The sequence below is a fragment of the Numenius arquata genome, chromosome Z (genome assembly GCF_964106895.1).
Source record: "Numenius arquata chromosome Z, bNumArq3.hap1.1, whole genome shotgun sequence".
In the NCBI taxonomy this organism is placed as follows: Eukaryota; Metazoa; Chordata; class Aves; order Charadriiformes; family Scolopacidae; genus Numenius; species Numenius arquata.
The window spans coordinates 38,534,929-38,551,747 of NC_133616.1; the positions used below are offsets into that span (position 1 = coordinate 38,534,929).

Sequence of the window (16,819 nt, forward strand, 5' to 3'; positions counted from 1 at the left end):
TTAGATGAAGTTAGTATCCTAATGTCTAGATTCATATACTAGCTTCTACATGTCTTCAGACTACAGGGAAAAGTCAAGGAGAACTGGTATCTAATTAATGATGAAATAGTTAAATTTACTAAAACCAAAGAAAAACAGGTCACAGCTTTCATATACTCTCCATTTCACACATTTAAAAAATATTCCTTGGTGGCATTCTTGTTTGGAGAGCAGAATCTTACAACCTGAGGGCTGAATAAATGCTTAGCTGCACACCTGAAAGAAGATTTTCTTGAAAACAGGAGAAATGTTTCTACTGTATATTTGTTTAATACATTGGTATTAAATACATAAAGCCAAAACACTGAAATAGGGAAAAGTTGGTCAGTTAGAACGGCAGCAATGCATTGGATAAAACTATGTATTCTTCTTTATAAATGGTTTCGCATTTCCATTTTGAAACATGTTTTCACGTAAAATGAGTCCAACAAGATCAGAAACATCAGGAAATCAACATAGATTTCAGCCACCACTAGAATTGCTCATTGTGCAGTTCAGCATGTCAGATTAATATTTGTAGTTGCCAGGCAAGAAATGGAAATTACTCAAATTTTGCAAGATGGGAATGGTATTTATCTACAATAAAGCCTCAAAAAAAGCAGTCTGTTTCAACAGTAGAACCATGTATTGGCAAGACCTGTGCTGCCAACATAGTCCAGAGCCCCTTTAGGTCATGGGGTGGTTAACTCTTTTAGAAAGCAAGGCTCAGCAGCCCTGTTTAATTCCAGTTACCGTTTTTCCAGGTGATGGCTTTGTGATTTATTAGTTGGCCACGATCATCATGCACTAGCCTAAGAATTATCAGGAGTTGTCCATTCACTGACGATGGATATCTAAACTTCTCTGAGCTGAAGCAAAGGTGTCACTTGATCGGACAGGCAGAAAGGAGTAATGACAGTAAGGCAGAGATGGACACATGTCAAGAGTGTCAAGGAAATCTCATTGTCATACACGTCCTCTCTGAATGTGATCACCTACTTCAAACAGATGTGAATAAAATCATACTAATGTTGTCCTTCCAACCTAAGAAAGGGGAATAATTTGGCTTACAAGGAGCAAAAGGGAATCCTTCCAGAGGAAAACGGAAAAAAACTATCATAGTTAATACTATCATGCTAGTTAGGGATGGAGCTTTTCTTGTGTGGCGGTGATGGGACACATCTGGTTTGTCAAACTTTCTGATACAATCAGGGTACCTGCAAAAGCAGTACATTCATACTAAAAGGCTACTGAGGCCCTTACAAACTACAACTGAATACTTTTCTGAGCTAAATTTCAGAGTCCCTCTTTGAGGTCCAGTGTTTCTCTTTAATAGCAGAAAAAGCTAATCTGAGCTGTAAATCCACTGTTCAGGTATCTACGTTGGCTCCACTCTACTCCCAACTGGTAGAACTACTGCTTCTCATGCAGGACAGGGTTTGGTTGCTCAAGAGAAAACAGCTTATTCTGCAGTCCATTCCCGCAGGGAAGCGGTGCTACTCACTTCCAAGAGGGGTAGGGGAACTTTCTCAGCTTAAAGCCCTGCCATCGCTGTCCGTTCATGCTTGGCTCACTGGAGCCCAGCATACTCAGAAAGCATCGAATTTTTTTCAAAGTTTAGCATTTGATTGATTTGTTTGCTTCAGTTCAGCTCAGATGGGTTACTCGAGATATGATACTTGACATACAAACATTCTACAGTTCAGAGTGTGAAAGGAATATGGATGAAACAGCTGAAGAAAAACACTCAGTAAATTAAAGTAATTGAAAGCAAAAGGAGCAGTGGCATGAAATCTCTCACTTAAAAAACAGTTTTCACATTCACATTTCAGAACAGCTGGGTGACAAATGTGATGTCAGTTTTTAAAAGGAGATCTGAAGTACTATAAACTTGCAAGTCATTTCTAGGCAAAGGAGTGGAAACTAAGAAATAAGATAGTTAATGGACGCTAGAATAAAGAAGGACTGGTTTGGAAGCAGTTAAATAGAGGAAAATTCTGCTTTACAAATTTATTAGTGTTCTTTGAAGAGGTCAAGCATATAGATAAAGATGCGTAGATAGATATACCCTGGTTGGACTTCCAAAAGCCTTTTGACAATGTTTTTTTTTCAACACCTTTTAAGAATTTAAGAAGCCATAAGGCATAAGGTCTTTGCAGAAGTAAGCAATCAGTTAAAAGACTGAAACCAAAGCTTAGGAGTAATTAGTTATTTGTTTATCAAAAAGCAATTAGCTTCTCAAAATGAGTGGAGGTCCCTGCTGGATTTCTGCTGGGGTCTGTGGCAGAATCTCGTCTGGGACCTACAGTATTACATAGAAAAGGGAGTAAGCAATGAGGTTTGTGTGTCAGCTACAGTTAACAATCACAGATGTAAAGACTGTAGCTGATTGTGTGAGATGCAGAAGGACCCTGCAAAATTGAGTGATGACATTAAAATGGCAAGTGAAATCAAATGTAGACAATGTGGATGAACTGATATAAGAACCTAACCTCACGCAAAAAAGAACTGTTTTGAGCTGCCCAGTACCACTGAGGAGCGATACTCCCAGGGTTATGGCATACTAATCCATGGAAACTCAGCTTGGCAGAAGTCCCAACAGCAAATGACATAGCAGACATGATCAATAAAAATGTGGAGAATAAAGCAGAGAACATGGCACTCTGTGAATAACCCAAGGTTTTGCCACACTTTGAATATTGTGTGCAACTCTAGGCCCCATGATTCAAAGACATAGTACAGCTGGAAAAGTTTCCAAGAGGGAGCAGAAGGATGGAGAAAGGTACGGTACACCCTCTGTATGGGGAACAGTTAAGTGAACCAAGACTCTTCAGTCTAAGACTCTCAGATATGACACAATTTAGGGGAAAATACTAGAAAAATAAAAAGTCATGTATGGCATAAGAGTGGACAGAGATTGACTTTTTCCATCTCTTTCAGTAGCCATCAAACGAAGCTAATAAGTAACGAGCAAAAGAGAGGTGGTTCTTCATGCAGTGAAGTAGAAAACTTTTTAAATCCTTGCCAAAGAATATTATGGATGCTGAAAGCTGACTTTTATTTGAAAGACTGGACAACTGTCTGGACAAAAAAACTTCAACAATTTCTAAGTACGCAGAAACCATACCCAGCTCAGGTAGTCTCCTGAGCTGAAAAGACTAGAGTGTTAAGGAGAAGCATCAGATGCTTGTTTTGTGCATTCTCTCCCACAGACAGTAACTTAACACCACTGCAATAGGCAGGTAGGCTAGATGGATCTTCTAACTAACCCAGAATGGCCTTGTATCCTTATGGGTCTATTTGAATAAAGGCTGTTCATGTGAACAAAAATGTTATAGGAACTACTTCTCTATGCCCTAGATGTCATACTACTGGCTTTAGACATGTGACACAGCATGCACTTTCATACCTGTTTATCCAATTCATTATCCAATTCTAGGCTTGAATTTCAGCGACATAGCACCACTCAGTCACACTTTCACTGCCCACTAAGCACTCTTGGACAAAGTAGTTTTATTCCAGTTTGAACAAGGATAAATACAAGAATGTAGCAAAGGTTTTAATTGTGTCTTGTAACATCTCTACAAATTCAGTTTGGCCCGGGAAAGCAAACATAAATGAGTCCTATTCCCTAAACATCTCTAAAAATTAAAAAAATGGGAGAAAAACTGTAATTTCACCAAAAATGGTGCCTTGTTGATGGCTATACCCCATTTGGAAGCATGCTGCCCCTGGGATCAGATTCCTTCTACATGGAAGAATCCGTGCTGAGAATTTTTTCTTTATTAATTTGTATAGAACTAGATAATCCATGATCATGCCCAGATAATGTGCCTTTTACAATCTCATCTCCATTATACACTATCATGTAATCTACAAGAATTTCCACAAGATATGCTGGCAGGATTTCATGGTGTAGCTCTGATGCTCTTCTGGACTTGCCAACATTTCAATCCAAAGTTTTTCATTCTGCAAATATCAATCAAATTGGGTCCAGCATGTTGCCAAATAATCACTTACTGTCAAGCTATATATCTCTGGCAAGTAGGATTCTGTTTGATCATATTTTTTCCTGTGTTTGGCAGGTGACAAAGAGCACCACAGCTCCTCACTACGGACCATATGATTTATTCACACCCATGGCTGACATATATATCTCCCCACTTTGTGATTTTACAATTCATCATTTGGAGAGGAAGAGAAATCTGGTCAATCACAGAACAACAGAACATAGCTGTAAAACATGCAAATATGATACTGGAAATATCTTGCCTGACAACGTCTAGAGAATTATTTATGACATTGTACAAAGCAATGGAGAGGATGTATACAAGCTGGCCATCTTTTCTGGTCAAGGCAAACAGACATCAAACAAAACACAGCAACTGGGATGACTGTGGGAGTGGGAAGCCTATCTTCTAGTAGGAAACCAGAAGCTACAGAAGCAAAAGTGAAGGCTGGTTCCCCCTGCAAACGTGCTGGAGAAACAGATAAACCACTTAAGCACAACAACAGATATATACTGGCCATGACTAAATTCGGTCTATAAGTTGGAAGTCAGAGGGAAAAAGAAACAACTTTCCAGATCGACGACAAGTAACAAAGCCACTTTTAAAACTTATTAGACTTGTTTAAAACTGGTGTAAAAAATCTACTTATGACCACCGTAAGGTATATAACTGCAGTCGCTGACGATCCAGTCCAATCCAATATCCTTGTGATTTTTGCACTTATTTTGAGACGATACTTTGCAAATTAAAAACTGTATCTATCTTCAAGTACTACTTGAATGACAGTCCCCTTCAAATTCCTGAAGTAGGGCACAAAATTAGCTATAGAATAGGTCAAAACTATGTAAGCAACATTGTTATACCTATTTATTACAGCAGGGCTGCAAATGACTACCTGCCAAAGTTACTCTAGAAACTGTTTTGTTCTATATTTCAACTAGCAATCTGAATATTGGCATAAGAAAGACATCTATTAATCATAACATACGTGAAGAAGCAGAAAGGATCTGAAAGCACATTGAGGGGCAGGAACAGAATTCAGGACAAACTGACACTGTAAAATGAGATGTGGAAAAATAGGGCAAGATTCAGCAAAGGCATATGCATAGTACGACAGCTAATTAACAATAATCTACTAGACAAATTCAGGCTGGAAAACAAGGGGCTAAGAATTTGGCAGAATCAATCTATGAATCATAGCAGATCACAAGCCAAACTAAGTCAACAATGTCATAAGGTTACAGGATAGACAAACACCACAACATAAATAGGAGTGCTGTCCTGAAGACAACTGAAGGAATCCTTGCGCAGTACTCAGCTGTAATGCTCTAGCAGCTTCTTGCTCAAGCTGATGAGAATCACTTAAAAACACCAGTCAAACAGCAAGACTGATCAGTGAAAGCCTGACCTATGTGAAACAAGGGAAAGAGCTGGGCTTGAATGAAAAAAGAGAAAAGTGGGGGAGGAAGAGTGGATGCTACAACTTCTCTGATGTTGCTACACTTTACGGAGTGTAAAACAAGAAACGGAGTCTTTAAACTGCAGGAAGACAGTGAAAGCTTAGACTTCACCAGGACGAAGATGATAACGAGCCACTAGAATCAACCATGCCCCGGCATTGTGGAACTTCCTTACTGAGTACCTTTGAAAACTGGTTAAATATCTGCCAGGAAAGATGTGGGCATATCTGATCCTTGCAAAGGGCACTGTGATGGACAAACAGATCTGCAGGGATGTTGTCCCTGTCTTTCACTTGTACAACTGTCAGCCAGAGGTCACGTCACCCCAGAAACGACCACATAGTGATATGATGGCATAGTGATCATGAAATGATAGAGTTCTAAATTCTTGAAGAAGTAAGGAGGGGGATTAGTAGGAATGCTACCTTGGATTTATGGAGGGGAGACTTAGACCTATTTAGGAGACTGGTTGACAGAGCACTTTGGGAGGCAGTCCTGAAGGGCAAAGGAGTCCAGGAAGGATGGACATTCTTCAAGAGGGAAACCTGTAGGCGCAGGAGCAGGCTGTCCTCATGTGCCATAAGACGAGGTGGTGGGGAACAAGTATGGGCTGGGTACACCTGAAGTTTTGGTTGGAACTCAGGAAGAAAAGGAAAGTTTATAGCCTATGGAAGAAGGGGCAGGCCACTCGAGAAGACTACAAAGATTTTCTGAGGCTATGCAGAGAGAAAATTAGAAGGGAAAAAGCCCAACTAGAACTTAATCTGGCTGCTGTCATAAAAGACAATAAAAATGTCTGTATAAATACATTAACAGCAAAAGGAGAGCTAAGGAGAATCTCCATCCTTTATTGGATTGGGGGGGGAAACATAGTGACAAAGGATGAGGAAAAGGCTCGGGTACTTAATGCTGCCTTTGTCTCAGTCTTTAATAGTAAAGACCAGTTTTCTCAGGGTACTCAGCCCCCTGAGCTGGAAGGCAGGGACAGGAAGCAGAATGAAGCCCCCATAATCCAAGGGGAAATGGTTAGCAAACTGCTACAACACTTAGACACACACAAGTCTATGGGGCCGGATGAGGTTCACCCAAGGGTACTAAGGGAGCTGGTGGAAGTACTCGCGAAGTCATTTTCCACCATTTATCAGCAGTCCTGGCTAACCAGGAAGGTCCCAGTTGACTGGAGGCTAGCAAATGTGTTGCCCATCTACAAGAAGGGCCAGAAGGGGGATCCGGGGAAGTACAGGCCTGTCAGACTGACCTCGGTGCCTGGGAAGGTCATGGAACAGATCATCCTGAGGGCCATTACGTGTCATGTATGGCACAGCCAGGCGATCATGCTCTGTCAGCATGGGTTCAAGAAAGGCAGGTGCTGCTTAACTAACCTGATGAGCTTCTATGACAAGGTGACCTGCTTAGTGGATGAGGTAAAGACTGTGGATATTGTTTACCTGGACTCTAGCAAAGCCTTCAACACTGTTTCCCACAACATACTCCTACAGAAACTGCCTGCTCATGGCTTGGATGGGCGTATGCGTCTCTGGGTGAAAAACTGGCTCGGTGGCTGGGCCCAAAGAGTGGTGGTGAATGGAGTTAAATCCAGTTGGTTGCTGGTCACAATTGGTGTTCCCCAGGGGCCAGGCTCAGTACTGGGGCTGGTTCTCTTCAATATCTTTATCAATGATCTGGACAAGGGGACCAAGTGCACGCTCACTAAGTTTGTAGATGACACCAAATTGGGCAGGAGTGTCAACATGCTTGAGGGTAGGACGGCTCTACAGAGGGATTTGGACAGGCTGGATCGATGGGCCAAGGCCAGTGGTATGAGGTTCAAGAAGGACAAGTGCTGGGTCCTGCACTTGGGTCACAATAACATGTGTGCAATGCTATATGGAGTGCAGTACAGGCTTGGGGAAGAGCATCTGGAAAGCTGTCCGGCAGAAAAAGTCTTGGAGGGCTGTTGATGGACAGCTGGCTGAATATGAGCCAGCAGTGTGCCCAGGTGGCCAAGAGCATCCTGGCCTGCATCAGAAATAGTGTGGTGAGAAGGACTAGGGAAGTGATCGTCTCCCTGTACCCAGCACTGGTAAGGCTGCTCCTTGAATACTGTGTTCAGTTTTGGGCCCCTTACGACAAGAAAGACATTGAGGTGCTGGAGCGTTTCTGAAGAAGAGCAACAAAGCAGGTGAGGAGTCTAGCAAACAAGTCTCATGAGGAGCAACTGAGGGAACTGGGGTTGTTTAGCCTGGAGAAAAGGAGTCTGAGAGGAGACCTTACTGCCCTGTACAACTCCCTGGAAGGAGGCTGTAGAGACGTGGGGGTCTGTCTCTTTTCCCAAGTAACTGGCAACAGGACAAGTGGAAACGGCTTCAAGTTGCACCAGAAGAGGTTGAGATTGGATATTAGGAAAACTTTCTTCACTGAATGGATTGTCAAGCATTGAAACAAGTTGCCCAGGGAAATGATTGAGTCATCATCTCTGGGAGTATTTAAAAGACATGTAGATGTTGTGCTGAGGGACATGGTTTAGTGGTACCTTGGCAGTGTTAGGTTAATGGTTGGACTCGATGATCTTAAAAGTCTCTTCCAACCAAAATGATTCAATTCAATTTGATTCTATTCTACTCTGTTCTGTTCTGTTGTACTCTATTCTATGCACTACTGATTTGCCTCAGTATGTTTTACAGATTTCTTCTGGTTCTTGGATTTTAGTCTAGCCTGGTCCACTTCTTTATATATTTTGTTTTAGAGGAGCAGTTCCCACAAGCATTGCCATTTGTAAGTTGGGCTTGCAACTAATTGTTATTCTTAAAAGTATAATTTAGTGTGTGTTTGCCTAAGGGCTTTAAATAAAAATCATCACATAATTTGTAGCTTGACTGCTATGTTGTTAAACGAGAGCCTCATCTTCCCTCATTTTGTAACAACACTCAAAGACTACTAGATTGCCTCTATCACTAGAACCCATTTGGCACATCCTTTTTTTCATCCAATTCCTAATGAAAGCTCACTTTAATAGTAGTAAGCTCTGCTCTCTCTCCCTCCTTCCTCTCATTCTTAACTGCACAGACAAGAGAACTACTGCTAAGCATGAAGTAATCAGCCATGCCATGCCCTTTGTGTTCTCCAATATGTGCTGGTTTTCTATTTTTCTGGCACATGAGCATTTGCAAGAATGTTGTTTCAGTGCTTATATTTTCCAAAGATCTTTCTATCTTGTGGTTATTCTCTACCAGTTCCTAAATGTACCTTTTTTTCTGCCAAGAATAAGAGAAAATTCAATTTTGCTTGGTGTATCTGTGCAACACCACTACACCTGCATGTGCATACAGCTTAGAGTACACTAAGCTTTGATTCTTCTAATCGTATAGTCCTCATATTTGCATCTTTAATACCCAGGACTTCATTAAACTCATCCCAGGTACTAAATTTTAGTAAGAGTACATTCTGTTTCAATGCTGTGACCACACAGGCTCTTAAGGGGCATGTCTTTTCTATTAACTGTCTATATATTATTCTGGGGTAGCTGAACTTCTTTGCGCACAGAGGAGCACCATCCTGCTTTTTTGTGTCATCCATGTAAGGTGGTGGACATTATGGTAACAAAGTCCTTCCTTTGCTGAGGACGCTAACCTTACTTTAGGCTCTTGATCTTAAAATAAGCTCCCTTTTCTCTAAATGGAATGCTTTTTTTCTAGTCTTCCAATTTCAGCTACTTAGTTTGCAAAATTTTCTTTTGCCTCCCATCAGGAACAGATTTGGAAAATGGGAAACAGCCATTCCTCCCATTCTTTCTGATCAATTGATCTTATTACACAAGAACTTCTCTGTGCCATCACTGAAACCTCAGGTTTGAAATGAACTAGTATTTATTAACTCCTTGTATGATTTGCTGGCTTTAAATCTGTAAAATCCTAATAAATAAAAAAAAAACCCACCCACCCCCCAAACAACAAAAACAACAAAAAACCAAACAGAAAAATACCCCAAACAAATAAACAAAAAACCCAAACAACAACAACAACAAAACCCTTTTGGCAAATCATATGAGCATTTACACTATGTAAAAAAACACATTGGTGTATCTAACAGTGACTCCTGGGCCACACCTCAAGCTTAGTGCACTTAAGTGTTTTTGGGCAAAACACTGCATATTCCCTGCAGGAAGTAAATTGGAGGGAAGGGGTAGTCTGTCACTTGCCAAGGGTGGGGAGTAGGCCACTAGACCCTGGAAGAGATCAGAAAATAAAAATTACTGGAAGAAGACAGTTAAGAGAGGAAAGATGTGACCTGGAAAATTGTTGACCCATCTTCAGCCCCTGCCTGGAATTAAAGAAAAGGGAATAGAAAGATCTAAAGTTTACTCCTATAGTAATTAATGCAGCACTTCTCTCCCTTGTTGGCGCCACAGATAAGATATCTTTATCTCTTCCATTCTTCCATCATCTTTGGGGTATCAGTTTTTTGTTTCTCCTGCTCTCCTGCATCTTCAATGAAAGTCCCTTGCCTGAATGAGAAACTCCTGGCACCTGATGAAAGCAACCTGAAATTGATAAGGTACCCCCTTCTAGAAGAGCACAAACCTAGAAAACCTTCCTTATTTTGAAGCCCACACATTTCAAATTAAAATAAACTCATGTTCCAAGTCAGTTACTGGAGCTCCTCCTTTTTTATCTGGATAGACGAGGAAGTAAGGCGAAAAAGCTTAAATCAATAGCTGAAGAGCACAAAAGCCTTCAGCATCAGAGACCAGAGTAGCATTCTCAGCTTCTCAGATGCTTCACAAGTCATCCCTCTATAAGCTGGTGTTCCTTTCTCCAATCTACTGAGAATATTTTAGCACCAAACCACAAATTTATATCCAGTGAGAAGCTGTGTTTACAAGAAATGAGGAAATTCATGGGAATCAAGATGACATATCAGTATACCTTAATTTTCATTGCTGTATCAAAAGAAAGCTTCCTTCTTTCACTGTATAGTAAAAAATCTCCATGCTATCAACAGTCATGATATTTATGCCAACTGTACAAAACGCTACACAGACTATATGTTTAACCCTCAGCAGCTAAGCAGTTCAGTGAAAGAAACTTTCCCAAAAGTCAGTAACAGATACTTTGATTTAACAGAAAGGTCTGCTTGGTGCAGCCACTGCAAGATAGAGGGGTAAAATACGTCAGCAGGGAGCTGCTGGAGGATGTGTTACACCCCAAATTGCTCCATCCAGCGTGTAACTTAGAACGTTCTAACTCCTTGGCTGCTTTGCTATATTACCTTATCACAGTCCCAGGGGACTTGCTAGTCCAGATCACTTTCTTAGAAGACATGCAAAAACAACAGAGGCAATTTTTTTTATGTGAGACAAGGATTCGCTTGCTAGAGAAACTACTAATTGCACTTCAAGGACACGCCAGAAATGCCTGCAATACAAGGGAAATTGGAAAAAAAAAAGAAAAAAAAAAAGAGAAAAGTCAACTCTATGCATTTAACTGCTGGTATTACACGTTTGTGCAATTTTTAAAGCCCAATGAAACACACGAAACCTTGAGCCACTTCTTTTGTAGCTTATACTGATGCTTCACTGTGTTTCCTCCATCTTCTTTAATGCAGCTGTGGTTTCGTCACAGAAACTATATTACCAGTAACAAAGTACTCAAGCCTGAGGTTATGGGACAGGCCTTTAATAGGCCTTAAATGAAGGCCTGTTAATTTGAATGTCTGCTCAAGTGGGCCCTACTGTCCAAGTCAGAAGCTCAAAACTGGTGGCACTAACCAGAGCAATCAAAATTACTGGCTTTCCAAAGGATATCCTGCCCAGTTCTGTCTGTCAGGAAAGGGATCTACTGCCTCTGTTTTTGTGATACGTAATAACCTTCATTCAGTCCTGTGAGGAAAAGAGTTTTCCAATAGAAGCTGAATAATAGTTAATAGAATTATAGGTCTAAGTTGCTGCTCTATGCTTTTTCAAGCCATAGCTGAAGAAAATTACTGACAGTCTCACTAGATTCACTGCAAGAGTTTCAAGTATCTTTGAAGAACAAGCTTTTATATCTAATGTCAACTTCACATTGGTAATGGTAAGGAAATACGGGATAAATAAGCAGTACATTGGAGCAATTTGTAGGAAATGAGAACCAGAATACGTAGCCTGGAGAAAACACAGAATAAAAGAGGATTCTTTCTGTGTTGTGCTGTGTCCCCTAAACATTAATGGAAAACTCTTCTTTTCAATAAGCAGAGAAACTAAAGCTTCACATTTTTGTAACAAGAGATGGAAACCTCAGAAGAAACTTGAGAGCACCAGTAGTTTACCAGAAGCTGTGAGTTGAGGGAGTTTTCAACTGCTCACCAGCAGGTGATCTCAAGGCCTCTTCTGACATCCCTTTTCTGCCATCTGACTGCCTCTTCGGTCATTCAGGTAGGCTTTGTAGCTTTCCTGTCATCACCATGGTGATGGAAATGGACTTAAGAGGCATTTCAAGACTCAACTGGATATTCTCCAAATCACACAAGCACCAAAAAAAAGGGAAAGCTAAATTCTGCCTATTACCAGGAACGCACCAAATAACAAAAACTGGGAGAAGGGATGTTGTCTGATGTTTACAATTCATAGCCTTCCTGAGTCTACTGTCTTGTCTCCACTGATCAACTTAATGTACCTTTCAATGCTGTTTTTCCACAAACACTACCCAAATACTGCCTAGTCTCAACTGTTTTACTCCTACCCTAAACTCTCTCTCTCTTCCATAGCACCTCGCATCTCTACTCCTGCAAAATTAACAGGGTGGTTGGCAAGAATAAGAACTCCTCTGTTTTCTACTATTCCCTTCAGCTCTAATCATGCAATTAACTGTTGTCAGAATACTCCCAGTTTGCAACTGTGCAACTGCATCTACTTAACTTTCATTTTCTATACACAGTTTCACTACACCTTATCTTGAATATTTTAATTTCATTATTTTTCTGAGTCATTTGTACTGAGTCAGTTCTTTGGCCAGACATAATGGGATTTGGATTTAGCTTTTTGCATTTTCCCCTTAAAGGTGAGCTAACAAATTTAATTTAACCAAAAATGTTATGCTTAATGCACTACACTAGTTTTTTTTTTAATCTATTTTAGATTATTTCTGGATTTATGAGATTTGTAATTACCTTCTTCAAGCAGAAGTAAACAGCTTAGCTCTTACTGACACTTGCAGCTTTAATTATAATATTCCAGCTTACCTAGAAGAGATAGTATCTGCAAAATCAAAGTTTAATTGCCTGGCCATAGCTGCTACAATACACCGACATTAAGCATGTGAAGTCCTGTCTCTAACACAGAATTCTGCTTACTGGTTATCTCATTGAACGACTTCATACTGTATTCAGCTAAGAGAATGTCTTTCAACATCTCACACCAAATACAGGTTTTAAATTGCTTGCAATTGTCTCTCAATAATAAGCAGATTCTTGCCCCATTCCCATAGTCTTTTGCGCTTTCTGTTCTATTCTGCTAAATATCCTCCTGCTTTTCCAAATTTATGCAAAAAGCCCATTACGGGCAAGTTGAACACATCAATTAGTAAAGATAACTTCTTTATCAAGTGATACAGTCTACAAAGAGTGACTGATAAGCCTCATATAAAATGATGCACATTTTTTTGTATTTTTAAAATACAAATTTTGCACAGGGTTTGAATTATTTTGCACAGGGTTTGAATGACATATTTGTGTGATAAACTATGTACGGTCAAATCACAGTCATTTGGATTGTTTTATGAACTCTGAATTCCCAAATTATAACTTCTACCTAGCGGCCAGGTCAGTCTGATTAAAGTTGTATAAGCACTTAGCTGGGAATAAAAGAACAGATGTTAGACTGACCACCAACATACTAATGAACATGCTTTCACAGAAATACCATTTGGAGATGATTTTGCAAGAAATTATCAGAAACTTTACACTGGCCATCGTAAAATGATACCAATGAAAGGAAACTTTGCTTAAGACTTTGTGCAAATGCACAACACTTCTTAGGGTATGCAACTGTAATGGTAGAGTGCTGAGCTCTATGTTGGCCCACCACCTGCGTCTTGTTCTTAAAGGCTGGTTATATCCAGAAGACGAGGAATCACCCATCAGTGTAGTTCATATTATTGCTTTCTTGCTCATGCATCTATCATTTAGCGTTCTTATCTTCGTCTTCTACTTGCACTCTCCCTATTTGTATAACTAAGCAATGGTATTGGCGCGCTGTTACGTATCCTTCACATATGCTGTCTTTTCACCTGCATAACAAGTAATTTATTTTTCAGTTTTTCATTATTTATAGTGATTATTTTCTCTCATTCCCATCTGTATACCTGATCAGTAAAGTATCCATTATTAATATCTCATAGGTGTATACGTGGCACTTTCACTGACACATAAAAAGCAACAGAAGCTTACTACATTCTTTCCTTAATTCAGCATGAGGTTTGGATGCGCAAGGTATAAAAAAAGCAGGCTCTGAGTTAGCCAGCTGGCCTGACAAAAGACCAGAGGGGAAGAAGGGCATCCTCCAACTGACTAACTGTTGCTAATTTCGGCACTATAAAGGCCCAGATAGGAATACAGAGAAACACCTTAAGCAAAAGAGGTAAGACAAAAAAGACATCAATGAAGAAAACTTTGTGCTTGATTTACTGAATGATAATTTCAAGGTGGGGTTTCAACTTTGACATGAAAGCTTCCTCCCGAATTTTTGTGCCTCCAACTGTGCCTACCTGCCCAAGTGCTCCAAGAAGGAAGTTGATACTCAGTCTTTCTAAGTAATGGCATCTTTACACATCGTGTTTTGTGCTACCTCAGTGTCATTTTCCAGCTCTTCTTATGTAAATTATTTATCTTAATAGACCGCACAGCTGTCTTATTCAGGCTGGCAATGACTGGGAACAGTCGAGATGCGCGCTTCAAACTTTTGAGGCAATGATGCAGTATGTGGGAACCCATTCTACAACACAAATAATAATCGGGTCTCACTTTGATCTGGTTGATGTAAAAGGCCTGCTGTATAAACGCAGCTGCATGTTTGTGAATCTCATGTGTGAGATGAAGCCTTCTGTACCTGGAAGTGCTCATTTCTAAACTTTCAATTCATGCAGTATAAACTACTGTCTAGAAAGACTGTGCTTGGATGTTCGCACCCAAGTGTGCAGTGGAATTGTTTATTTTTTAGGCACTCACCTTGCCAAACCCTACATATGCAACTCATATTTTGAGGATAATTGTCAGGAAAACCTAGGATGCTGGTCATGAACTCTGTCAAAAAAAAAGTGATCTTAGGACATTTTAAATAGCAACTGTGCCTAGCCATAGCAGCAGGGCATTTTTCAGCATGATGGGATGCAGCGAGAACCAGGTGCTTCCCGGACCTAGCTGGGTCCGAGAGTTTTCTCACGGGGTGATCTCCCGATCTAGCCGGTTCAGGTGTTTTTTCCATAGAAAACATCTGCGGGCTCCGCAGCGGCCAGGTGTTTCCCAACCGGCCAGCCGCGGGCCAGGGAAGCTCTGCCTACAGCGCCGGCATCCCAGAGCCGACTTCTCCTCTCCCCTCGTTTCACAACCAACCCGGCGGGAAGCGAGCGGGCTGCGGGACAGCAGCGCGGGCCGCGGCGGCGGGCGGGCCGGCTCCCGGCCCGGGGCAGCCCCCGCGACGGCCCCGGACCTCTCGGGCACCCTCCCCTTCCCCGCGGGACGCCCGGCAGCCGCCCCGGGGCACCGGGGCCACCCCTGTCACCTTTTGCTTCCGCACGCCCGGCCAGAAGGGGGGTCGGGACGCCCACCGCGGCGGGCCGGCGGCCGCAGTTGCCACGTCCTGGCTGCCGGGGAGACGGGCGGTCGCTGCAGGGACGAGCTGCTCTCTCCCTGGCGTGGGGTTTTTTTTTTTTCGCTTCGCAAGGCGGAGGGGAGGGCAGGAGGGTGCCGGCGCGGATCGCGAAGTTCAGCCGCCGCGGAGGCAGCGCGGCGGCGGGAGAGCCCCCCCTCTCAACCCCCGGGCCCCCTCCCCCGGCCCGCGGGCGGCTCCACGGCCCGCTCCGCATCTGGCCGCGGAGGGGCCACTGCCTCCGTCGCCGCGGCCCCGGCCCCGACCCCTCCGGCGTTACCTGCCCCCGCGCATCACCTCCGCCGGCCCACGGTGGGAGGCCGGGGCGGGGAGGGAAAGGGGGTTCCGCTAGCCGCCCCCCGGCGGCGGGGCCCGCGCCGGGGCTGGGGTCGTGCGGCGGCCGCGGAGCTGCCCCGTCCCTTGCCCCTGCCCCGGCGGCGCAGAGCGGCGGCAGCGGACCCTGCCCGCCGGCCCGCTCGGAAGGAGTTGTAAGGGAGGGTTGGTTACCTGTCCTATATTGACGTATCCGTACTTGCTAGCTATCCTGTTGGCCTCCGTGAGCCCCCCAGTTATCCGCACAGCCCAGTGGTTGGTGTAGAGGCGCGTCCTGCAGGCGGGCAGCAGGAACCCCAGCACCAGGGTGAGCCGGCAGAGAAGGTCCCCGCCGCCTCCGCCTCCCCAGCAGCAGCGGCGCTTCCAGCCCATCTTCTCCGCACACAACCCCCACAAAAAAAAAAAAAAAACCACCAAACTTCTCCTTCCTTCTTCCGAGGCTCTTCTCCTCACCTCCGGGCGGCACCGGCGGCGCGTCCTCCGAAGTTACCCCGAGGAGGAAACTAGGAAGAGCTTGGAGTAGTGCATTGAACCGCCCGGGGGTTAAATGATGAGGGGTTGGGAATAATGGTTATGATCGGTGATTAGTGCTGTCCCCTCCTCCCGCCGCTCTTCAGGGATTAAGTAACTTGCTTGGAAAGCTTCTCGCACAGTTCCTGAGCGCCAGCTTCTCCCTCTGTCCCCAGCTACATGGGAAGTCGTGTCTCCGCGGGGAGGAGGGCTCCTTCTCCCACTCTCCGCGCTTCTCTCCTCTCTGACTTCCTTCCCCCTGCCACCGATCTTCTTGTCTCCTCTCCCGCCTCTGGCTTTTCCTCGCCTTCCCTCGTTCCCCTCTTGCCCGGAGTCCGAGACCGGCGCGGCTGCGGCGGCAGGCGGTGTGTGAGTGTTGGCAGCTGAGCGCCTCAGTTCACTCCGGCTCGGCCACCTCCCTCTCCCTCTCCCCTCCCTTCTCCTCCTCCTCCTCCTCCTCCTCCTCCTCCTCCTCCGCCCGCCCTCGCGCCCGCCCGGCAGCGCCGAAGGCCAGGGGAAATGGCAGCCACAGCGGCCCCGCGCTACGCCGCCCCCGCGCTCCCGAGCCCCGGGCGTCGCCTCCCTCCTCCCCCCAGGGCTGCTCCCGAGCCCCTGCCGGGCTGAGGGCCCGTCGCCCCGGCGGCGGG

The 16,819-nt window shown here is 43.8% G+C and overlaps 1 protein-coding gene across 2 annotated transcripts in view; it reads right to left on the minus strand.

The window, feature by feature from the left end:
• Positions 1–16,034, minus strand: part of PCSK5 (proprotein convertase subtilisin/kexin type 5) — a 258,951-nt gene extending 242,917 nt beyond the window's left edge. For both annotated transcript variants that reach the window (XM_074166803.1, XM_074166804.1), the window contains exon 1: positions 15,837–16,034. In XM_074166803.1, coding sequence (XP_074022904.1) covers positions 15,837–16,034 — 198 coding nt within the window. The remainder of the gene's footprint in view (positions 1–15,836) is intronic.
• Between the last annotated feature and the right edge of the window lie 785 nt (positions 16,035–16,819).